Source organism: Chaetura pelagica, unplaced genomic scaffold (genome assembly GCF_000747805.2).
Source record: "Chaetura pelagica isolate M959 unplaced genomic scaffold, ChaPel_1.0 scaffold285, whole genome shotgun sequence".
NCBI classification, from domain to species: Eukaryota; Metazoa; Chordata; class Aves; order Apodiformes; family Apodidae; genus Chaetura; species Chaetura pelagica.
The window spans coordinates 481,260-505,852 of record NW_009953481.1 but is presented as its reverse complement, the minus strand read 5'-3'; the positions used below and the strand labels follow the sequence as shown (position 1 = coordinate 505,852).

The window sequence follows — 24,593 nt, the reverse complement described above, 5'->3', positions numbered from 1 at the left end:
TGCAAAACATGTTTTCACTGCTCTTGTACAAGAATAGAGCAAAATGAGCAGAAGACCAAGGAGGTTTTTGTTGGCACCAACCTTCCCATTCTACAGAGTTGCACTTTATCTGATAGCTGGAATACAGCAGGCCCCAGATAATCTGTTATTCTTTCCCACGCTGCAAGATTTGGGCAGTAAATAGCTTAAATAAATGCCAGAAGTATAATTCTTTTTTACTTCATCTGATTTTAGGAAGCCTTTCCTCAGATAATTCCTCCTAGGCATGCTGTCCGAGGCAGGACTAGTCCCTGGTGGATCAAACTATTCTGACCTCTGTAGCTGGCTCCATTTCAGCTGTAAAGGTTGATGATAAATAACAGAAGAAACAATTCACTACATCCAAGTATGTTGGACCTTTCTTTGATTTTGGTGAGATGCCAGGCTCTCCTTGAAAAGTCAATGCCATGATGTAGTGGTAGTGGCCTTCTGTCATCTTTGATTAACCTTTTTTTCCTGATGGCAGATTGAAAACGTAACCACCATACAGCATTGCCATGTCCAGTAATGCTACCAGAGGGGCAGTGGGGCAGCAAATAAGCTCCCATGATGGGGATCTTGACCAGGTAAAGAAATAAACTCTGCAGGGCTGAGAGCAGAAGTGGGTTAGCTCTGTGTAAGCCTGTTGCTCCTCGGAGAAGAGGTGTCCAGAGCTCCTGAGAGAGCTGGTAAAACCACATCACTTCCTTGGTCTTGAGTTCAAAGTGAGAAATGAGGCAAGTCCCCAGAGTGCTCTTGAGGAAACTTGGTGTTTTCACATTTTAATGAACCTGCTGTTGGCACACACAGATGAAGGATAGGTAGATTTGTGAACTGGCATTGTTTTATCACGTTCATCGAGAGAGGGAGAGGGGTTGGCAGGAGCTTCAGGTTTATGTCAATTCCCACAAATTAACAGCCATCAAATTAAGTTGTTTTAGAACAAAGACAGAAATTATTATAAAGGAAGGACAAGATCCTTTGGCAGGAAGAGGGAAGGCTGAAGTTGAGGTTGTGTGCTAGAAATTCATTTAAACTTGAGCAGATGGGCAGTCATATCTGCTCTGTTATGCACTAGCACCAGTGCCATGGGCTGCCACAGTGGGGAAACAATTTGTTGTCCCTCCACCCCTTCTGTGTCCAGTCACACTTGCCTCCCTGCCCTAGATGCTGATTTTGGTTAGCATCAGTCATTGTCCCAGGATGGGCAACTTGGAACAAGGACATCAAGTCCTACCATGTGTTCCACCCAAAGCTTTAGTCAGCACATGGAGACACAGGTCAGAGCCATTCTTCACACGTTGCTTTCCAGTATTCAGCATTGTTTTCCATCAGAGTTCAGAGCTGTTTGTTTAGAAAGCAGGTCCCAGGAGGCTCTGGTTTAAGGATGCTCATGTTATTGCTTTGTATTCTCAGCAGGAGGGCTTTGATCATAATATGTGTCTCTGACAGTCATGTCACCCATGTTGTGCCCATTTGTATTCAAGCGTTTTGTCCCAGTGATGTGGTTTTTCTGTTGTTCTTCTTCTTTGTGTTTAATTATTTTTTCTTTCTTCATTAAATATTTTGTTCAGGTTGCCTGCTCCCACATACCCTCCTGCAGAAAAACTGGCATTTTATGGTGTTTGCTTTGCTTCGTTTTATTGCTTGAGGAAGATTTTCACATTATGTCATCATCTCTTTTTTAATTATTTTTTTTTTTGGTAGTTGTTGTTTAAAAGTGACACAAATGTGTTTAAACTGCAGACAATTAATGGGGCGGGTGAAGCCTATATGAGGAGAGATATGAAAGATGCAAAGAAAACCTAAGTAATTGCCAGTGGGAAAAGCCTTATAGCAGCCTTCCAGTACCTGAAGGGGCTACAAGAAAGCTGGGGAAGGACTTCTTACAAGGGCTTATAGTGATAGAACAAGGAGTAATGGATTAAAACTGAAAATTTAGGTTAGATGTTAGGAATAAATTCTTTGGTGGGAGGGTGGTGAGAAACTGGAGCAGGTTGCCCAGGGAAGTCGTGGATGCCCTCTCCCTGAAAGTGTTGAATGCCAGGTTGGATGGGGCTTTGAGCAGCCTGGTGTAATGGGAGGTGTCCCTTCCCAGACGGGGGGATTGGAACTACATGATTTTTAAGGTCCCTTCCAACCCAAACCATTCTATAATTCTGTGATTCACTTGGAACTGCTCCTTGAAATTTTTGATGCTCAGGTCTCCACAAGCTCAGGGAGCTCTGGATCTTGCTTTCCTGTATGATGCCCATGGGTTAGTGGGATATTCAGAGTCTCTTCAGGGAGGGGGAGCTGGAGGATGAGGCATGAGGATGATCTGGCAAAAAATACATGTTATATGTAAGTAGATGCTGATTTTGGTTAGCATCAGTCATTGTCCCAGGATGGGCAACTTGGAACAAGGACATCAAGTCCTACCATGTGTTCCACCCAAAGCTTTAGTCAGCACATGGAGACACAGGTCAGAGCCATTCTTCACACGTTGCTTTCCAGTATTCAGCATTGTTTTCCATCAGAGTTCAGAGCTGTTTGTTTAGAAAGCAGGTCCCAGGAGGCTCTGGTTTAAGGATGCTCATGTTATTGCTTTGTATTCTCAGCAGGAGGGCTTTGATCATAATATGTGTCTCTGACAGTCATGTCACCCATGTTGTGCCCATTTGTATTCAAGCGTTTTGTCCCAGTGATGTGGTTTTTCTGTTGTTCTTCTTCTTTGTGTTTAATTATTTTTTCTTTCTTCATTAAATATTTTGTTCAGGTTGCCTGCTCCCACATACCCTCCTGCAGAAAAACTGGCATTTTATGGTGTTTGCTTTGCTTCGTTTTATTGCTTGAGGAAGATTTTCACATTATGTCATCATCTCTTTTTTAATTTTTTTTTTTTTTGGTAGTTGTTGTTTAAAAGTGACACAAATGTGTTTAAACTGCAGACAATTAATGGGGCGGGTGAAGCCTATATGAGGAGAGATATGAAAGATGCAAAGAAAACCTAAGTAATTGCCAGTGGGAAAAGCCTTATAGCAGCCTTCCAGTACCTGAAGGGGCTACAAGAAAGCTGGGGAAGGACTTCTTACAAGGGCTTATAGTGATAGAACAAGGAGTAATGGATTAAAACTGAAAATTTAGGTTAGACGTTAGGAATAAATTCTTTGGTGGGAGGGTGGTGAGAAACTGGAGCAGGTTGCCCAGGGAAGTCGTGGATGCCCTCTCCCTGAAAGTGTTGAATGCCAGGTTGGATGGGGCTTTGAGCAGCCTGGTGTAATGGGAGGTGTCCCTTCCCAGACGGGGGGATTGGAACTACATGATTTTTAAGGTCCCTTCCAACCCAAACCATTCTATAATTCTGTGATTCACTTGGAACTGCTCCTTGAAATTTTTGATGCTCAGGTCTCCACAAGCTCAGGGAGCTCTGGATCTTGCTTTCCTGTATGATGCCCATGGGTTAGTGGGATATTCAGAGTCTCTTCAGGGAGGGGGAGCTGGAGGATGAGGCATGAGGATGATCTGGCAAAAAATACATGTTATATGTAAGCCTGTTATATGTAAGACTTCAGTGTCATTTTAGCACTGTTCTGTAAACTGAACATTTAAATATAAGCACATAGGTATGAGAGGGCCTCCTATTATTGAATTCACCCAACACTTCCTCATACAAGCCCCTTGTTTTGATTGCTTATAGTTTTTCTAAGTGGGTTGAATATTTCCGTATCAGCCTCAGGCTATATAATTTTTGGGAAAGGTAGTAAACATATGGCAATGAGACAAGAACATTTAGATTACTAGGGTGTACCAATCCACAGCTAATATATGCTCACACTAAAGATACTGTTAGATAATCACAAGTGTTTAACTCAATCAGTTCAGGAAGTTTTCACTGTCTCAGCTGGAAACTACCACTCCTTTGCAGAGGCACAGAACCCATGAGCATGCACATACCTTGTCCTGAAGTACTAGGTAAAACAGGTCCACTCACACCAGCTCTTGTTCTAGCTAGAGGAGTGGCCATTTCTTAAACCTCTCTAATCTGGTTTCCTTCAGTTGTGTATAGATAAATTAAAGGGCTGGGCTTGTTACAATGTGGATATTGCATATTACAGTCACTGCAAATGGTAATGCTAAAGCAGAACAAAAGACTAAGTGTCTGATCCTGTCAAAAACCTGATAGGAGCCTTCATCATTCATGCTTATTGGCATACTTATTCCAGTATAAGCTGGAGCACACAAAGCATTTGAAACTACAGCTCTGCACAAATCTGAGGAGAGTCTTTGCCCGAGTACATTAGTGGAGTATCTTTGCTGGTGTCTCTCTGAACCAGGTATCTTATCCAGAAGGTGTATGCAGAGGTGACTTCAATCCAAGGAGTGCCCTATGGCTGGATGGAGATTCAGGAGGAAATTCTATCCCTGTTGAATTCAGCTGGAGTTTTGCCATCGGCTTCAGTGGAGCCAACATTCCTGTTCTGATGCAGACGTTTCACAATAACCTCCTCTGTTGAACTCTCAACACATGCGTGTTATTTTCATTGCAAATAAACAAAATCTTTCTAAAATTGAGACCTTCACATATACGTTGTACCAGAAGATCACATTATAAGTTCATCCCGGTGCATGCGGTAAAATACTAATAATCTATCCTTGAAATCACTGAGAATATTTCTGATATGAACAAATCCCCTTTAGATCATTTTGCCTGAATATACAGCAATCAGATATACAGCTGAGGGTTTATTATTTTTGCAGAATGCACACGCGTTCCGAATTCGCCGTGCTCGGAAGCGGAGACAAGGCGTTTATCTGTGCGCTTGGCTTTGGGAAAAGACCTCTCTGTGTGTCCAGACACGGGCCCTGGTATAGAGCAGACAGGAAATCTGCCAGACTGCCTCGGCAGGAGGCTGCCTCCAACACGTGCAGCAAGGAACAAGAAATGTCTTAATGATTAATCACTGTCAACCTTTGTTCTCGTTAAACGACTTGCTTGTCGGACAAGGCTGGTAATGAGGGACTGTTCCTGGGTCTGTTGCTATGTGATTGTGCAAAGGCTGAATCTGAGCCTCGGACCCTGCAAGATGCAGCTCTCACTTTGTCCAAGTTGAAGGAGCTGGGGTGGGAACATTGTTGTGAGAGTGCCTGCTAGTGGCTGTAGGGCAGGACAGCTTTCTGGCGAGGGATTATGGCAAGGCTACAGATGAATCACCATTGGCTGAAAATTGGTTCACAAGGATCTCAGGAGGGAGCAGCTTCCTTGTTGGTGCTGAAAAAGCAAAGTGCTCTAAAAGGTTTCTATTAACAACTGCACAAATATCGAGCTGTCTGTCAAAGTGTCTTTTTTGTGATTTCTCACCCATGTTGGGGATTGGCTCCTTTAAGGTATTTGATCACCCATTCTTACTGAAGACATTGTGCACAATATCCTTTTTTTACTATTTTTATGAGTAAACATTTGCAACGCTGAGTATCCAGAGAATTAGCTCTTTCTGAAAATAGTTCTGGAATCCACCTGAATTGAAAGTGTGTCCAAACAATCAGCCTTTATAAAAGCCTGGCTTCCTTGGCTCTCCTAGAGAGAGCTGCAGCTGGTGGGTGTGCTGAAATACTTACCCCTCTGCATGTTGGGTATCTGCTGCATCACTTGATACCCAAACCTGTCACTCCAACAGGTGACTCTCAGCCATGAGGCTGCAGAAATCAGGTGCGCACTCCGTACTGTCGTGATCATTTCCAGCTTCGTTGTATCTGAAGGGATTTGTTCACATTTCTTCTTCGAGCTCCATTGTTTGGTTGTTGGAGGAGTGACATAGTGTTTGCTTCTTTTCCTTGGTTGGATGAAGGCACAAGTATTTCTGGCAGACAGCCTGGGCTTGTGAAATTGCAAATGCTAGTGTCCATGATTCCTTGTGTATGTGCCTTGGAAACATGGTTGGCCCTGGAATTTTTGTCTTGAGAGCTCAGATATTCACTGGAGAAAAACACAGAAGATGGTCCCATGTGGCTGAGCCAACTTCTTATAAACACTCCATGAAATTACTGAAGGGAAATATTTTGCAGTCTTTACCCAGCAGTATCTCTTGATATAGAAACAGCAAAACCAGGTCTTAGCATCTTGCAATATTCAGATTTTTCAAATGCTGTTCATACATATGAAAGTGATCTTGCTGGAATGCATGGAACTACTTTCTGGCAGGCTATTAGGATAAATTCAACCTTTAACAGTATCTTCTTTATGATTAACCTGTGAAGCTTTCTTTTAGGTCACTCTATACAGCACCCTTAGAAAGAGATCCACTGCTGCTTGGCAGATCAAGGGGTGTTTACCCTCACTCTTCTGTGCATCTTATCAAGTGTGACTAGAAGCATCTAAAATGAGGACTGTAAGAGAATGTTCCTATCATCTAATCTGGGCTCCTAACTTAGTTGTCTAAATTAGGCATCTAGAACCTAATTATACAGCCCCATCCTTCTATATAGTGAAAGGAAAGCTCCAGCAGGCAGTTTAGAGATAATACGATCTAATTTTTTTGTTAGAGACCTAAACTTAGAGGAATCTCACATTTTTGCTAAATGTTCCAGATATGAAGGTTGAATGGGTTTGGGGTGCTCAGGAAGGTGCTTTTTTGCACCCCTATTGGGCTGAACAAGCAATAATGCAAGGGAGAATCAGGCTGACTGGGCTTCTGTCCTGTCTGTGTTATTTCCAGCCATGATACATAGATCAGATCCTCAGCTGTTGCAAAACACTGTAAGCTCAGGAACTACTTTGGGCTCTCTCAGTGTACACTGGCACAGGAAGCAGCCCTCAGCCCTCCACTCAACACTGGGAGTTATTCCTGAAAGTAAGGAAATGCTTTAGCTTTTCCACTATAGAAGAGCTCTCACCCTACATGCATTTTTCCATGGTCCTGCTGTAGTTTTGCTTTCCTGTCTGAGTCAAGGACACAAGCAGGCACTGGAGTCCAGACATCCATGGAAGCCCCAGTGTTCAGCAGAAAAGAGTGTTTCTATGGCATTAAACGTAGCAGAAGAGAGGTGGCTCAGAAGAGAGCTGGCAGGTGCTGAGACTGGCTGTGTGACAGAGCACCCTGTGCTTGGCTTCCTAAAGTTGCATGAGTGAGATGGGCTCTTCTCAGTAAGGCTGGTACTGCCCTGTGCTTGGCCCTGGGGCCTACTGGAGAACCCTAATTTCTGGCTGTGGAAAAGAGCATGCCAGTTGAGGTGATGGAGGGTCCCACCAGGGAGTCATGGAGGGTCTGGGCTTTGCCACCAGTCTTGAACCACCCTGAAATGTTGTGGCAGGACTTCAGGACTTCCTTAGAGACCTTCTCTTCCTCCTCCTGCTCTTTCCAGTGTGTGCTGTGCCAAGTGGTTTGCAGCCAAATCTCAATGTCGTTGAGAAGCTGATGGGGTCAAGATGGCCACTGGTCCCTGATTAAAGAGGAGGAAATCCATAGAGGTGCCTTGATCTCCCCCATCCTCATTCTAAATAGCCTGTTACGCCAATTAATACAACTGAATCAGTGCTTATGAGTGGGAACATCTTGCACAGGTTTGGTCACCAGATGAACATAACTTTGCACAGCTCTTCCCCTGCAAGCAACTTTTGGTAAAGCAGGCGTCTGTCACTGAACAGGCTTCAAGGAATGGATCTGAAGCCTTTTTTTTGTTTCTTTTAATTCTTTGTTTCTTTAAACTAGAACTAATGCAAAAGGTGAGTGCCAAGTCAGTGCTGTCACTCCTGACTTGACGCTTGGCACAGAATGAGCTGCACATTCTGTTTAGACGAACAGAAAGGTGGAAAAATTCACCCCCTCCTTTTGAGGAAAAATCTGCAAAAAGCAGAAGTTGGTCCTGTGACACAGATGCTGTGCTCCTGGCTGGGTAAAGAACAGCCTCTGAAGGCACTGTGGTTTAGTTACAAATTGACCATTGTTTCCCCTTCTGTCCCAAGAAAATTATTAATCAATTCTAGGGGTTTCCAGGAGAAAGAGGCAAAAGGTTTGCAGACCCTTTTCCAGCCAGTGTCCCTAAACCACTTCTGATCTACAAATTCAGAAATACAAGCTTGCAAATGGCTTTCAAGTGCTCCTGAAAGGCTTGGAAGAGAAAGGAGAGAATAGGAAGGGAGGAAGGTGCACTTTGTCCCAGTGACATAGAGCCCTGCCAGCTCTCTGCTTGGCAGAAATCCCTCTCTCCAGCTGCACATCACTGTTACTGCTCAATATAAAAGCAGTGATCAGGAAAATCCCCTCTTTTTCCTGGTAAACGCAGCAACATCTTGCACTCTGTGGAGCCTTTCATAAATTCATAGAATAGTTTGGCATAGAAGGAACCTTAAAGACTCCTCCACCTCTTTGAGCTCCGTGGAAAAGCCTCTTCAGAGTGGGGTGGCAGGAGCCTTCAGTGCTGTGGGGTCATGGAGGCAGGATGCCCAGCAGTGGCCACAGCTCCTTGCCATGGCGTCAGCCCAGAGAGCAGCATTTGGTGTCGAAGGTTTGAGCAGCAACACAAGAGGTCCTGGCACAGGAGAGAGCCAGCAGGGAAGAGCTGCACGAGCCCAGGAGGTGGTGGCAGGTACATGCTGGTGTGAGCTTCCAGAGCTGGCAGGGCACAAGCAGGACAGAGGCTGCCTAGGATGGTCCTGCACTATGAGCAGAAGACCATGATGAGGCAACTGGCAGCACCTCTCTGTGAAAGCATGGGGAATGACCCCAAAAGCAGCAACAGAGCTGACATGCAGTCAGGTCGTACCTCGAGGGCATGGTCTCGGGAAGGGGCAAGGGAAAGGAGAGAAAAGGAAAGGAAATAGTCTACTTTGTAAAGCCCGTATTTGTGTTAGGAACCAGAATCTCCCTTAATTTGTATGAACACAATTCAGATGCAGCAGGGATAGTGAAAGGCAAAATCAGTCTTAAATGTTTTGATTTACTGCACATTTAAACATTTGAGCATAATGTTCTTTCTGATGCTTATGAAAAAACCCCAGTTGTGCTAACAGCTCTGAGGAGCTTCCACTGCCTCTGCCTCTCTTTCTGCTTCTCAAAAGTTTTATATCTCCTTGTAACATCAGAGAAGAAGGTGCAAAGGAGGCACACCTGGAGAGTTCTTTGCACCTAGAGCATCACTGTGCTGGAGTTTTGGCAGCAGTGGAGCAGATGGGGGTTTGTGGTGCTTGGTGAGCACTACTTCTGCCCCTGCTTTAGCTGGCCCCAGATTCGGTGAAAGCAGGGTAGATTTTACTGAGGAAAGATATCGGAAAGTATGTTTTTAAGTGATGTTTTTAAGTTTTTTCAGTGATGTCAGCATTGTAGCCCTTCTGTCTTCAGATTTGCAGAGATACATGCGTGGGGTGAGAGTAAAGCTCTGTATCACCAGTTCACAATGGGTCAAACTGCCATGCAGCTAATCCTCTGATTTATTAGCAAACTGTTTCTTCCTTCTCCCATCACATGTCTGCCGATGAAAGAGCAGCAGGCAGGAGAAGTAACACATCATAGATTCATAGGCTCACACTGACATTTCATGAACAGCAGAGAAAGGACTAAATGCAAAAAAAATCCCACCAAGCTGGTGATTTATACCATTTTCTCAGGGCTTGTTTGCCAAGCAGCTGTTGTTTTGTTCCAATTGCTATTAGAGAAGAGCTTTCTTTGATAGGTATCATGAATGGACACTACACGGTTTAGCTTAAAATCCCTCCCCACAGCTTCTACAGGCTGGCAGGGGATGACGGAAGGAAAAAGTTTGGCTTTGTTGTGTTGTTTTGTTTTGGTTTTCATGCAGGACTATGAAAGCACATTTAGGGGAGCCTGCATTATCTGTGCAAAAATACAACAGATGAATTCTATTAATGGATGTAACATGTGGCTGGGTTCAAGCTGGAGTTGTCACTTGAATATAGAAGTCAAAGCCAATTTATTGTAACATATTTTTCTTTTCAAAATATTTTAAGAAAGACAAAAAAGTTTGCACAACAACTTGGCAAGCAGGTCTGTTGAGAGGAGGTATTTTCTGTCTTGCAGCTAACATAAGGGCTGAAAAATGTGGCAGTGCTGAGCAATCCTGGGTTCCTTCTGGAACAGAAAGAAAGTGTGAGGGATATAATTGTGTAAGAGCCCAATAAATTTTGAAGGGTGGGTTTATAACACTGCCTTGGGGCTGCAGGTGGCTCCAGAAGAAAGTCACGGTTTTTATTTCAATAACAGATGTCAAATACTTTATCTAGCTAGCTACACACTCGTGTGGCCCCATCAAAAAGCCACAGAAATATTTTAAAATAGAAATACCCATATCGATCATTGTGTTTCTTCCATGCCAGATGGTAGAAAGATAAGTTGGATTAGTTCGTAGTGTGTGTGTCTGTGTTACTGTGTGTGGGGTGCCTTTGTGTGCTTAAGGCACCAAGTGAAAACTGAGGCATAGAAATGAGCTTTCCTGGAGTTTGCAAAATGATGAGCATCAGTGCTCCGTGGTTTTCAGGGCATGTGTAGGCTATGCCTGGACAGTCTTTCACTGTTGATGTGTCTGTATTCTCCTGGATGGCATGGGAGGCAATGTCCATGGAGCAGAGCTTTACCCTTGTAGTAGACTAGGCCTTGGAACTACACCTTGGTACAGAGAGAACTGCTGCATAACAGGGAGCATCAGACTGCAGCCACCCAGGAATCCTGTGTTGGGAAGCGAATACACTGGCACATTATGGCTACACAGAAGTAAGTGTTTTGCTTCCTACCCGGCATTACAACAAAGTGGAGTCAGAAGACTGGTGTTTTTCATTACTTCTGTGACCTATCCAGTGTCCCCTATTGTCTTTGTATCTGAGCAGCTAAGAAATATCTAACTATCAAGTGATCCAGGGTAGGCTGGATATTTTTGTGGGGTGGAGTGAGAAAACTGTTTACTACATTTGGTGAAAGTCTAAGTACCAGAGACTGATGGGGCAAGTAGACAGAAAACATATTGCTGCCAAGAGAAACCATGGGTAAAAAGAAAACAAGCAGCATATTGTCATCCCTTGTTCATTCTCATCCTGTATGGGCAAGGTCTGAGTACTTTCTGCATCACCCCCTGCAATGACTTTTTGCCATCCCTTCCTCATGAAGCTGCACAAGACAAAGAGGGAATGGATCTAGATCCATCCCAAAGACCATAGAATCATAGAATGGTTTGGGTTGTATGGCTACACAGAAGTAAGTGTTTTGCTTCCTACCCGGCATTACAACAAAGTGGAGTCAGAAGACTGGTGTTTTTCATTACTTCTGTGACCTATCCAGTGTCCCCTATTGTCTTTGTATCTGAGCAGCTAAGAAATATCTAACTATCAAGTGATCCAGGGTAGGCTGGATATTTTTGTGGGGTGGAGTGAGAAAACTGTTTACTACATTTGGTGAAAGTCTAAGTACCAGAGACTGATGGGGCAAGTAGACAGAAAACATATTGCTGCCAAGAGAAACCATGGGTAAAAAGAAAACAAGCAGCATATTGTCATCCCTTGTTCATTCTCATCCTGTATGGGCAAGGTCTGAGTACTTTCTGCATCACCCCCTGCAATGACTTTTTGCCATCCCTTCCTCATGAAGCTGCACAAGACAAAGAGGGAATGGATCTAGATCCATCCCAAAGACCATAGAATCATAGAATGGTTTGGGTTGGAAGAGACCTTAAAGATCAGCTAATTCCAGCAAAGGGAGACCCTAAATCCTGCTTCAAAGGCCTGTCCAATTACACATTTGTTTTACCAAGGAAGTAGATAAAATCCAAGCCTACTTAATCCTGCTGCTAATGAGACACAATTAACAATCTGCCAGAGATTGCGCTTGTCAGGGAGGTGATGGGACAAATGAAAACAGCAACACTCACCCTGCTGCAAAGTAACAGCTTACAGCTTCTGTGTTTTCTAAGAATAGATGCCACTTCTAGCAAGGAGTCTGTAACTTCTGGCTGCTGCTTACCAGATGGTAGGAACCAGCAGACTCTTGAGTTTGTTCCCCTGTGGTCAAACAAACTGCCATACAGCCTGATGTGAGTTTCCTGAAAGATCCCCAGGTGGGCTCTGTTACTTCTGTTAATGCTTCCCAAGCTCCTGGTACAATGTTGAGGTTTTCCACTGGAACCACTTGGCACATTTTCAGAGTCTTCCATGACTGATGAAATTACTCAATTTCTTTCTTATTCTATCAAACCCTTTGTATTGGTCACTTGTTCTGAGAGCCTGTGGGCTGTGTCCTGTACTTCAGCTACTTGCATAAAAAGGAATATTTCCTTTGTTATTATTGTTATTATTTTTGTGCTTCACGAGCCATTTCTTCTGTTTCAGGATCAACACTCTGTGGTAGGCCAGGGAGCTGGCCCCACTCCAAGTTCCAGTTCTTGCTCAAATCCAAACACTGGAAGTGGTTACATGAACTCATCCCAGCAATCAATGTTGAATCAGCAACTGATGGAAAAGAAACAGGCTCTGCAACGGCAAATGATGGAGCAAAAACAACTCCTTCTACAGCAGCAGATGTTGGCAGAAGCTGTAAGTTTCCTAATTCCCTATTTTACATGGAAAATATCATCATAGAAACAATAGAAAAGAAAGCTAAGACAGGGGGAAGAAAGCCCCCAAAACTCTTGAGGTCATTTTGGCAATGCCTCGACCTTCTAGAGCGTGCCTCATGTTTTTCAGCGCTCTGCTAAGCCCTTTTGAAACTTTCTACAGTTCATATGAAACAACTAAAATACCCAAGCTACTGTGGTTTTGTTATGAGAACAGTCTAAACATATGCTTGAGGCATATGAACATTATCAGTGGTTTTCTTTGCAAGATAAGCTAAGATGCACTGCTATGCTACTTCGACCACAGAGGAAAGTTGACTTCCAGGATCTGCAACCTGGGCAGCATGGCAGAAAGTGCCTGTGTGTAAACAAGGACCAGGTACTTTGATTTTAATGTTTAGCACAAGTTTGTGTGCTTGGCTGTGATCATACATGACTCCTCCTTTCTCTGTTTTTCTTTTTGCGTTTCCAAATATTTGTAACCATTCTCATGCCTGAGAGACCATCTGGGAGTTTCTGGTCATTTTATGAGGCGTGGAGGATACCTGTGGTCTTGTTGGCAGTGATAAGTGCTAAGACCCACTGATTTTGTTCCATTAAATTGGTGTTGCCATTGCTCTTGAACAAACTGAGTCAGCTGAAGGTGTTTCCATGGCCCATCACCCATGGCCAGTGCAATGGGGGGACTCCCAGCTAACCAGAGCAGTAGCAGATGTCCTTTGCATCCTCATATTCACCTTGGTAGCCCTTCTTGCCAAACTACGGAGAAGAGAGAAGTCCTAGAAGAGGAGCTGAGGTTGGCATGGTTTTGGGACAGGCAGAAGGTAATGTGGGTGCCCTGTGGCCACTAGGGAAGGGCTGCAGAGAGGATGCTAGGGAAGGATAGAGGTGACACCACCACCTGCTTTTCTTCCTTCAGGCTGCAATGACAGCAGACCCCCAACCTTCAGCTTATTTACCTCAACCTGCATGTCTGCCAGAACAGCCTATGGGGCAGACTCATTTGTGCTGGCTTGACATTTTAAATTCAAAAGTTTCTTCGTCTATAAAGATATAACTCAGAAATACTGATACACTTAGTGAATGCTATTCAGCAATTAAAGAACAACACAGAAATGGAAAAACATTCATCTTTTTGTGGGGATGCTTTTAAAAAAATTACTATTCCATTTTTTATAGGGAATATCTTTTTATTTGCAAATATATTTCCATTCCAAAAACACAATTAGAAAACTTGAGTTTGAAATTAAGGATTTCATTTGTCCTCTAAGAGAAATATTTGTTGACATTTTATTTTATGCAGAAGAAAACTGAAGTTTCAAGTGAGCTCTACGTGCTACAGATTTCTGTCAGGATTTTTAGCAAAAATTATTTGCTCAAATATATTTTCTTAAAAATAAATAAAATGGAAATGAAAGTCTCTCTGCAGAATGTATTATTTTAATCATCCTGCCTTTGCTTTTGTGCCACATGCATACACATACAAAACCTGCCTACAGTTTTTACAAATAGTGCAGGAATTTCCTGGAAGATAACTTGTCTTTCCTCTTCATAAGGGTTCAGGTCAAGCAGAAGGTTAAAATGAGCCTTAGAATTCTTAACCAGGCCCCTCATTCCCAGAGTGCATTATGGAAATGCCTAAATACCTGAAGAAAGGCTTTTCTCCCAGTCTTTAAGGTGCTCCTGGCAGAAGAAAAAACAGATTTTTCACAAGAAGGTCCATTTGGGTGCTTTTTTGAGGCAGATGATCCCCATATTAATCTTATGGACATCCATCACCAGCCAGGCCTGACACTTTCACCCTGATAAGCTGATTTCAGTTCAATAACTTGAATTTCTGTCTTCCCTTCAGTGGAGATGTGTTCCTGCAGAGCCCCCCCCCAAAAAAAAACACCCTCCCATACTAATGAGCTTTTTCTGCAATCTTTCCCCCCTGTCCTTCCACAAGTGGGGAAGCACAGGGCAATGGTGAGTGGCATGAAAACCAACCAACTCAGCACCATCCTTGCCAAACCCTGGCCATGTCTCCTGCTGGCATCCCTTGTGAGGAGAGGCACAGGGGAGGGTAAAGCAATGGGTTTTGCTGATTTTTGTGGGAAATCCTCCAGTGCAGGAAGAAGGAGAGAGAGGGCTGGTGATGGCTGGGGCAAAACATGTTTACGGACAAGCTGAAATGCTCTTTGCCATCTGTGCACGCTGAGAGGGCTGGTGGGGGGTGGGAATGGGCTGAAGACCATCAACACAGACAAGGGGCACGTGTCAACCTTGCAGATCTGGACCTTTGTTGCTCCCCAGCTGCATCCCAGCTGGGTGTTTGTGTTAGACCCAGGTGTTTGCTCTGTTTCTGGGCTTTGAAAGCAAACCCAGCCTCACAGACAGGAAGGGAGCCACGAGGAACCATCAGGCTCTTCTGTCTGATGAGCATGGTGAGCAAGATGGGACAGATGTCTGAGGACACATTGTACTACAGTGCAGATGTAGGCCAATATTTGCAGAGGCTTAGCAACCCTCAGTTGTTGTAAGTAAAGTTAGACAGACTCAAACACAATGCAACCATACAGACTTCAATGGGTAATGGCACAGATTCACAGATGCCTCCCCTGTCAACCAGACAGGGAGGAAAGAAGGAACATTTCAGCTTCTTACATACTAAGAAAAAAAAGATGTAGGCAAAACACAGAGCCAGGAAAGCAAAAAGAAATGCAAATTAATGTATTTCTACTCTGATCCTCTAGGAGAAAATCACTCCACAAGATCAGCTGAACAGACACTTGACACGACCACCGCCAGATTACAAAGACCAAAGAAGGAACGTGGTCAACATGCAACAAGCAAACCAATATCCTGGTAAGTGCCCATGGGCTAAATAAAACTGTTTCCTTCCTTTTTTCCAGCTGGAAGACCACTCACAAGAGCCATTGATGACTGGGGCCTGATTTTCTGAGTATCCACTTACACCCCTGAAGAGGCAGTAGGTGGTGGCTGCTGTTGTCCTGTGTTATTGGCCTTTTTGTCCCCCACCTCTGAGGAGTGCTGATGTATCATCTGAAGAACCAGCTGGTGGTTCATCCAGGCTGATGCTGCATCTCTCAGACATGGGGAAGGAAGGGCTGATACTCCTCCCATAAGCACTGACTGGGGCAGTTGTGCACCCAAATACTTGATGCAGAGGTGTCCTCTTGACTATTTCACTTTATTCCATCTCTCATGTACCATCCCTCTCTTTGAATGGCAGCTCATGTACAGGATGAGGACCCACATACTGATTTTTAACTACCTCATATGACACCATCGTGGGCAACCAGACATGCCATCTGAACTTTTGGTCTGTTAAATATGGCTCAGGCATGGTCTCAGTGCTGCTTTACAAGCAGCATTTCAACAGATCAGTCAAACAGTGGGGTAAAATCCCCTGCTTTCAGCCAGAACCACCCAGGGCAGGATATGTCTAACAATTCAGGAGTAGGCCTTGATTTGAGCTCCTGTGCCATCACCTCCTTGGAGAGTCTAGTTTTGGAGCAGAGGAGTGGCTGTTTGGCTTTTCATGCTGCCCATCATGCTGGTTAGCTGGAAGCTACTGAGAGCAAAGGCAAAGTAGGGAAAAGGTACTGGGAAGAGAAAAGAGGTGGGGGGAACTGCAGCAGATGGAATCAAAGCGTGTTCTTTACACTGCATAGTGTCTGTGCATTTAAGTATGAAAAGGATCCTTTGCCTTCTACTTTAACTTTGCATACAGCACTCTGAAGAAGCGATGAGTTTGTTTTTCCATAACTGTTGGCTCTGCAGATTCAGCTGGGGATCTGAGTCTTTCCTTCCTGTATCTCTGTTGTAGAAAAACTTATTCATCTTCTGTTATGACTTTAACAAGGGCAGCTCACTCACATGCCAGCCCTCTGCCCGACTTGCTGGCCATGGCACCAGCAGCCTGGCTGTGTATGGAGGGCTGGGCTGTTCAGGCAATGTCTGTGCACTCCTTTGTTTTGTTTACAAGTTCCAGTGGTGATAAACTTGCTGCAGTCTGGAAACTGCTGCTTTCCCACAGGCCTGAATGTTTCTCATCTTCAGTAAATTTGCACTGATGCCAGTGTAATAACCCCTGGTGAGGGTGATGCCTCAGGACAGAAGGGGTGTTGGCTTGGTACCTCCAGTGCTTGTAAAACAAATGCTTTGGCAACCCCAGAAGTTTGCTGGGGAATCCTGCAATTTGGTGTGTTGTTTAAAGTCTCATTCCTGGAATCAAATGATTAACTGATATTCTTGGCTTTTACTTAAAAACAATCCATGTCTAGCCTGAGAGAGAAAATGGAAATTACTGCAGCCACATCTGTGAAAGGCTCCAAAAGAAGTAGATCACCATTGTTATGTGGCTCTTCTTGTTCTTAATCTGATGGACTCTTTGCCAGTCTTGTGGTATTTGGAGCCCCCTCTCCTGGCTTTGAAACATGTGGGATTGGCAGCACTTATCCATTCAAATCTCAAGTCCCTGCTGAGTGAGCCCAGGGAGGAGAGCAGCTTTTCAGGCGCGCCTGGGAGAAAGGGCTGTGCTGGGAGCGCGCAGCAAAGCTACCAGATGGAGTGATTGGGAAACTCTTGCATAAGGGAGTAACAGCAAGGAATCTGTTCCCTTTTTCTGGGAATTGCTTTGCTCAGGACAGGGAAGAGGAGACAAAAAAATAAATAAAGTAAGATAGGAGCTTGGAGACACATGGTTAAGCCTATTATCCCTCTATTGCTTTTCCCCATAGTTCTGTGTCACAGCAAGAAACCCCCAAGACACGAGCAGGTGAACTGGGCAGCAAAGGCCTTCAAGTTTCTGCAGCCTGGGGTGCCCAGCTGCTGTACACAGTACTGCTGGGGAAGACATTTCTTCCCATCTGGAAAAAATCAGAATGGAAAATATTTGTGTCAAAAATAAAAGCATAAAAATAGCAATACAAGGAAAAGGGAAGCTTCATCTTTTGCACAACAAGTACAACCAACCCATGTCCCCACCACTTGTGCTCTTTAAGGAGCATGGCATCTGCAGGAGCAGTGTGATAGGAGCCCTGGAGGCTGCTCAACAGATGGCACGGTCACCCCAGGAGAAGCTTCATCCCAGCTGCAAGTGAAGTAACTCTACAAACTTGTAGTTCAGCTGGAGGAAGAAAACCAGCTCTCCCCAGATGGCTGTTCCAGGTCTTTTGAAATGCCACTGATTTCTGTGCCATTCCTTCTCTTTAGGACCAGCATAAGGAAGCAAAGAATCAGGGCCCCCATCCCCATCACCCTATGAAAAGATGTTGATAGTATCTCCAAAAAGCTGTGAGCAATGCAAAACCCACTAGCAAAGCCAAACGTGTCATCGAGAGGTTGTCTGCTGAGCACTGAATTTCTCCTCTTCATTTCCAGGGCTAAATTCAGTTAGGTGGCTCCCTGGGAGGACATGAAGGAGAATCTGATTGTCCCTGTGGAGGTGAAACAAAGTGGACTCCTCATAGTGTCTCCTGTCCCAGAAATTTCCCAGTTCAGGGACTAAATTTAGGTGCTTAAGTTAGAACAATGTAATTGTTAGGACAGTTAGATTCTCTATAGCCAAGTGTCTCCTGTTTAGAGCCAGTTTGTGGAAAAGCCTGCTTTCCAGGACAAGGTGAGCTTCCTAATTTAGGAGTATATGTTTGTATTGATTTGGAACAAGCAACTCTAGTTGTGGAGTCACATTCAGTGTTAATAATGATTTGGGAAGAGATTATTTTCAAGTAGTTAGGGAAAAAAGGAATCCTTTGCATCCATTACTAAATGGAAATAGCATATGTATAAAAATAACACAGGAAAGGCAGAAATATATGATAATTTTTTCTTTGGTTCCAGTCTGAGGGAACTGAATATCATTATGCTGAAGTTTCAAAAGGAACAGTATATTAAACAGCTGTTTCTAAACATAGACATTTTAAATATGTATGTGCATGATTTGTCTTCAAGAGTTTTAAAAGAACTGGCTGAGAGGTTCTCCAAAATCTTTATGTTGCTTTTTATTTCATCTTGAAACTCCAAGGAAGACTGCTAATGCCATGACAAAAATTAAAAGAGCAAGTAGGTAATTGTAACCCTAGTGACCTAATGCAGAGCTCAGCAAAAATACTAGGGAGATGATACAGCCTGAATGATGAAGAATTTAAGAAGGGAATATAATTAATGTCAGGCAACATGGGCTGATTTAGTGTGGTTTTTTTTTCAGTGAAATCACAACTTTGGTTGATAAACGTAACAGTTGTTCAGGTAATGTCCTTTAAAGCATCCAACTTTGTACTGCCTAATTTGCTTAAAAAAAGAGTGACACAAAAGTAACATGGTACATAAGGAAATGGCTGACAGGTCACAGGCTCCTGGTATCACTGTAAGTAGGCTGTGTGATTGCAACTGGAAGGACAAACACAGTCTGAGATGATACTGAACAAGGAAAAAAGAGCTTATTTTACATCTATGTTGGAGACATGCAAGAGCTCTTTCTGTGACCAGCTGTGATGTGCAGCCTTGAAATCAGATGTTGAAAACTGTCAAGTTCTGAAAAGAGCTTAGAAGGACTGAAGAACTGGAAGATGGGCCACACACTGAGACTGATGTATTTGGAGAACTCTGCATGTATGATCCCTGTCTTGAAGCACCTGTACAGTAAGATGGCATTGATGATGGACCAACTAATACAATTAATCACACAGACTAATATATAATAAGATTTGATGATGAGGTTAAAGTTAGTCAAATTCAGTCTGGTGTTGTTGTATTTACAAAAGATCAAAGCAAGGAGAAACCATGCCCTGTAAGGAAGAAAATTCCTTGATCTCCTTTGCCTCTGCTTACTTAGGCTTTGTCCTGTCCGAGGCATCTAGTGCGTCTTTAAAAAAAAGGCAGAAAATATTTTCTCCTGCCCAGTGGTTCTGTCTGTCCTTCCCTGGTCCAATAGTTCTCTTACAGTGAGCACTGGTTTTGGTTTATCTGATGTCCTCTGAAGGGATGAAAAGATCACTAATGGCTTCATATACACCACCTTTGGATGACAGGCAACTTTTAGGCCTTAAGCAGTTCGAGCAAAGTGTCTTCAAGCAATTCTGCTGCTGGACAACTGGGTTTTTAACCTGTTGGTATTAAAATTATATGCACTGCATTGATGCACTCATGTTTGTTTAACACTTTGGTTTTCTCCTTTCCAGGTAGTTCACCAGCTGTGAGTATGAGCTCCAGCATGTCCTTATCCAACCCAATTTCAACTCATAGCATCATGCCCCAGAGCTCCAGCCTCTTGTCCACCCCTGCTGGGACCCGAATGCCTTCTGTTCCTGCCACTCGGAGTATGGGCTGTTATGGGAACCTTCCTTGCAACCAACCAAGCACGTACAATGTGACTTCAGGAATCAACCAAATGCAGCCACACAGAAACCAAAATCAAATCCTGCCCAGTCAGAATAACCCCATGATGTCTCGACAGCAAAGCATGACACAGGGAAACAATGTAGCGGCTTTTGGGACAGGGTCTGTGGTCAACTCACAGCAAGTAAGGCCCAGCTTGAACCACGGAGCCACAGGAATCCCTGCACAAAGGCCGCCCAACGTGATGATCACGGCCACGGCCACTGCCCAGAACTGGGCCCCGCAAGAAGCTGCAGTGAAGCAGCAGGATGCACTGAAACCTGCCGGGGTCCGTGTCCCCACAGGCACCCCGTACCCAAACCAGTCTTTGCAACGCAACGTAGGCAACCAGCATTTTCCTCAGCGTGCATTGGCACCTCCTAACCAGTTAACAGCTGGAGCCCAGATGAGGCCTCCTCCGAACCAAATGCACCAGACTCTAAATGGACAATCTGCTGGCTCACTACGAGGTCTCAGCATAAGACCTAACCAGCTGAGAGGACAGACTGTGCCTACCTTGAATCAACCAGGAACAAGTATGACACCTCCATCATCTCTGCCATCAACCAGTTTCACATCAACCAACCAAAACTCTCGGGCTTACCCAGGAAGTGACCACAGCAGTGACCTAGCGTTTGACTTCCTGAACCAGCAAGGTGACAGTATAGGACCTGTGCTCAACAGTGACTCAGACTTTATAGATTCTTTACTGAAAACAGAGCCTGGTAACGATGACTGGATGAAAGACATCAACCTTGATGAAATTTTGGGGAGCCACTCTTAAGTGACAGTACCAAGGGTGAACCAGAAGAAGAGGCAGTAAGGACATTAGTTTTCTCTTGAGATGCCAACAAAGTCTTTTGTTAAGATACACTCCAGTAACTGGGCTGTCTTTTAAAGTACTACATAGGGCAGCTGCCCTGTTTGAAGAGTTCTAGGAACAAAACTGAAGTCTCTCATGACGAAACAATAACGTGAGTGACATTCATGCCTGCCACAAAGGAGTGAGAACATATGAAGGGTCTGTTCCCCACACCAGTGCTCAGCGCATAAAAAACCCATCAGTTCTTCTCACAGGGGCTGTGTGGAAAAACATGTTTAGCTTCCTACACACATAAGCACCAGACAGTATGGGTTGTGGAACAACATTTCTCTGAGTCCAAGCAGTCCAGAGTTCTTCAGTCACCATGTTTGCAGCCCTTAACTTCCTTGGGACTATTCAGCCCTGACAGCATCAGGCCATGTGTAAATCTCATTGCGTTACAAAAACTGTTTACTTCTACCCAGAACAAACTCACATTTGCTTTCCCAATGACTTTGGTGTAAACCCCCTATGTTTTATAGCACACAAAAGGGTAAGTGGTCTCATCCAAGGGAAGAAGGAAACAGACCATACAGTGTGTTACTCAGTGTGCTCTGGTGTTCACTTTCTCCCTTTCATCAGTGCTTGCAGCGAGTATCAGAGGAGGCTACTGTCCTGCCAGCAGCACAATCATTTTGGGCATTGAGGGAAACATGAGATGAACTACACCAAAGCTCAGGAACCTCACTTTGCCACCTTGCCCTGCTCCAGGGCCTCCAGTGACTTAATGGACAACTTAAGTGAAAAAGGTGCTCGTGATTTGACCCTCAGTGACTACTTCCCTAGTCCAGGTTAGAGAAGGGCAAATGTCTTAGCTAAACCACAAACCCTGTTTTAGTGTTAACCTGTGGCAAAGTATCAGGTAGCTCAGCCCACTCCTCTTCTACTGAACAGGTTTAACCCATCAGAAATGCCAGCATCTCTGTCTGGGGAGTGGCTACCATTTTGATTGCAGGGCATTTTGCCTCCATCCTGCTTTGCCATGTAGGAGGAGCTGAAAGAGGTCCAGTGATGACCCAGGCCCCCACAGCCTCCATCAAGCAGAGCATGAGAGGCTCTGCCCTTGGAAGTAGCATGCAGATCAGTTATAACCACCTGGGTTACTCACAGTAGGAGGCTCCACTCAGCCACATCTGTGCTTGTAAGTGAAACAGGTTTTCAGAATACTTCTGGGCGCTGGAATCAGTCATATGTTCTTGCCCTCAGTGCCAGGGGATAGTCCTGACTGTGTTAAATTTTCTCCTATAGATGGTCAGCAAGGGCATCAGAAGGAGGTGCTATGTCACTATAAAGCACCTCTGCAGTGAGTCAGACAGGAGGATTTGTAAATGGGAATAGACCTTGCGATTCAAATGAAAATGCTGTTCTTTAAAATGTTGTGGTAAGATGTGTTTCACAGCCTCCTCTGAATAAGCTAAAACTAGGTGTGGCAAAGGAGCACAGTGCCTAGGTTCACCTGCCTCCGTGCCAAGAGGCCTTGCTCTGCCCCATGCAAGTGCTTTATTCATCCTTGTTAGTGGCAGTGGGATGAGTAGACTACTTGACACTAGCCTCTGCACTTATCTCACCTGTTTCTCAAGAGAGGTTTTAATAAGGCTTTTCCTGTCATTTCACACTGTCATTTTCTGTGGGCACAATTTTTCATGATACTTCAGGAAGCTTTGTCACACGAAAGAGCACCAGCACCTCCAGGAAAGGTGTAATGTGGGCATTTAGCTAGATATGCCAGTTGAGGTGGGCTGGTCCATGATGCTGTTCATTCCCAGACAGGTTTTTCATAAGAGGGACAAGAAAGCTTGCTGAAGAGTCCTTTCTGCTGCTCCAGCTAGTGATCATTGCACACCCCTGCATTGTGTAACATGGTGGCTCAGCTGCTCAGAAAGCTCTCTTTTCTCCCCAGTTTTGGCTGGGGTGCATGCACTCCCTTTGATATGCCAGTACAAATTTTTCCAAGCCTTTAAAGAACTTTTCAGCCTAGGCCACTGGTGGCCCCATCTAAGTTTGGAGATATACAGATGTGGTCTAACAAGTGAGTCCCCTATAAATTGTGCAAAACTGGATTGAAATAGTAGCTGCAGGAGTGTAAAGTGGAGGGACGATGGGCTCTTCTGCCTCACATATGGGCACACACCCCATCCATAAGCAGGTCAGCAGTGACTGCCAAAGCTCTGGTAGGAACAGAAAACTGCAATGCCACCAAGGCTGAGGCTGAGTTAGTATCACCATGCCCAATGAAGTCTGAAATCTGATAGCATCAACTACCCTCACATGCCAATGAAAAGGTCCACACTGGTTTTCATATTAAGGTCAGGTTGTTTTCCAGAGCCTCAAATCATGTTCAGCTGAGGAGCTGGTCCCAAGACTTCAGGATATCATCTGGCGGTGGATTTTATCCCACTTTATCCCATTGGCCTCAGCCTGGAGAGGAGAAGACACTGGCCTGTGGGTGCCATCCCCAGAATAAAAATTTCATCCTGTCTTAAGTAAATTCAACAAAGGTAGAGGCCATTTGCAGTCCTGTAAGGAAATGTCTGATGCAGTTGAAATGCGACCTTATGAAAGACTCTTGCAACCAAAACTTGAATCCAGTATCATTTCTTCAGAAAGTTTGTATTTGAATGGAGCTAGTGTCTTTTTTCTCTTTCTTTGCAATGGCTAAGTGCACTACCCTTATAGTCTATTTTTCATCATTGACCAGGCACTCTTCGCAGTATTGGGTTGTAAATATAAAGAATTATTTGTTTTGTAAACTTTTGTAAAAAAACCAAACAAACAAAAAACAAAAAGTAATATTTTGGTAGGAAAAATAAAAAATCATATTATTTGGGTTATATTTATACATATGTGAAATAAATATACTATCAGAAAGTTGTATTTTATACAAAAAGTCAACAGTTACCTTTTGTATTCTATATGCAAAGTTTTGTATGATACGATTGTTTATTTTTATCTGCAGACTTCAACTTTGGATTTTGGGGGAGGGCAGAACGGGATCATGGTTAAATAGCTGGGCCTGACCCCAAGCTCACTGAAACCAATGGAGTCTTTCCATTGCCTTCACAGAGCTTTGAATCAAGCCTTTATATCACTTTCAGATATGTTTGACATCTGAAGCTCTCTGGAAACCTCAACATGAAAACATTCCAGGTTTCAAATATTTTCCCTGAAAAAGGCTTTTATTATTATTATTGTTATTATTGTTATTATTATTGTTGTAACTCTTGGGAGGCAGGTGGGACCTATGTAACTGTCATGTCCTTGTTGCATGTATGTCTGCTTTATATTTTCCCCATATTATAAACCAGTGTTTCTCTATACAGACTGAAAGGAAGAGTTGCTGTACAGAAATGTTTGTGTTTATGCCTTTTTACATGTGGCTGTATATACCTCCTAGTACTATGCAGTGACACTTATTTGACTCCATTTATTTTTCACCTAAACATGAATAGTATGTTTTTCAGTAGCTATCAAAACTCTGCCAAGTAAATCAATCAAAATTATCCCAAGTGTCTCTTCTTTTAATATGAATTTTATAATGGATGTCTATTTAGTCAACTGCTTGTTCGTTGGAGTAAATTAAAATTACAGTGGTATTTTAGGAAGGAGTGAGAAAACTGAGTATCTAGTAGCTTCTGGGAGCTCAGTCTGCCTCTTTGCAAGAGAGCTGTGATGCTTTCCTACTGACCGAAGCCACGGTTTCATTACCAGTAAAGGTCAACAAATAACACGTGGTATTTTAGCTCTTGGTGAATGGGTTGGTGTAGTGTTGCAGTGTGGCAACTTGCTCTGGGATCCTGCT

The 24,593-nt window shown here is 43.9% G+C and overlaps 1 protein-coding gene across 1 annotated transcript in view; it reads left to right on the top strand.

Moving 5' to 3' along the window:
• Positions 1-20,716, top strand: part of MAML2 (mastermind-like 2 (Drosophila)) — a 71,048-nt gene extending 50,332 nt beyond the window's left edge. The window contains exons 3-5 of the mRNA XM_009998518.1: positions 12,326-12,529; positions 15,285-15,396; positions 19,737-20,716. Of these exons, the coding sequence (XP_009996820.1) occupies positions 12,326-12,529; positions 15,285-15,396; positions 19,737-20,716 (1,296 nt within the window). The remainder of the gene's footprint in view (positions 1-12,325; positions 12,530-15,284; positions 15,397-19,736) is intronic.
• The last annotated feature ends 3,877 nt before the right edge of the window (positions 20,717-24,593 follow it).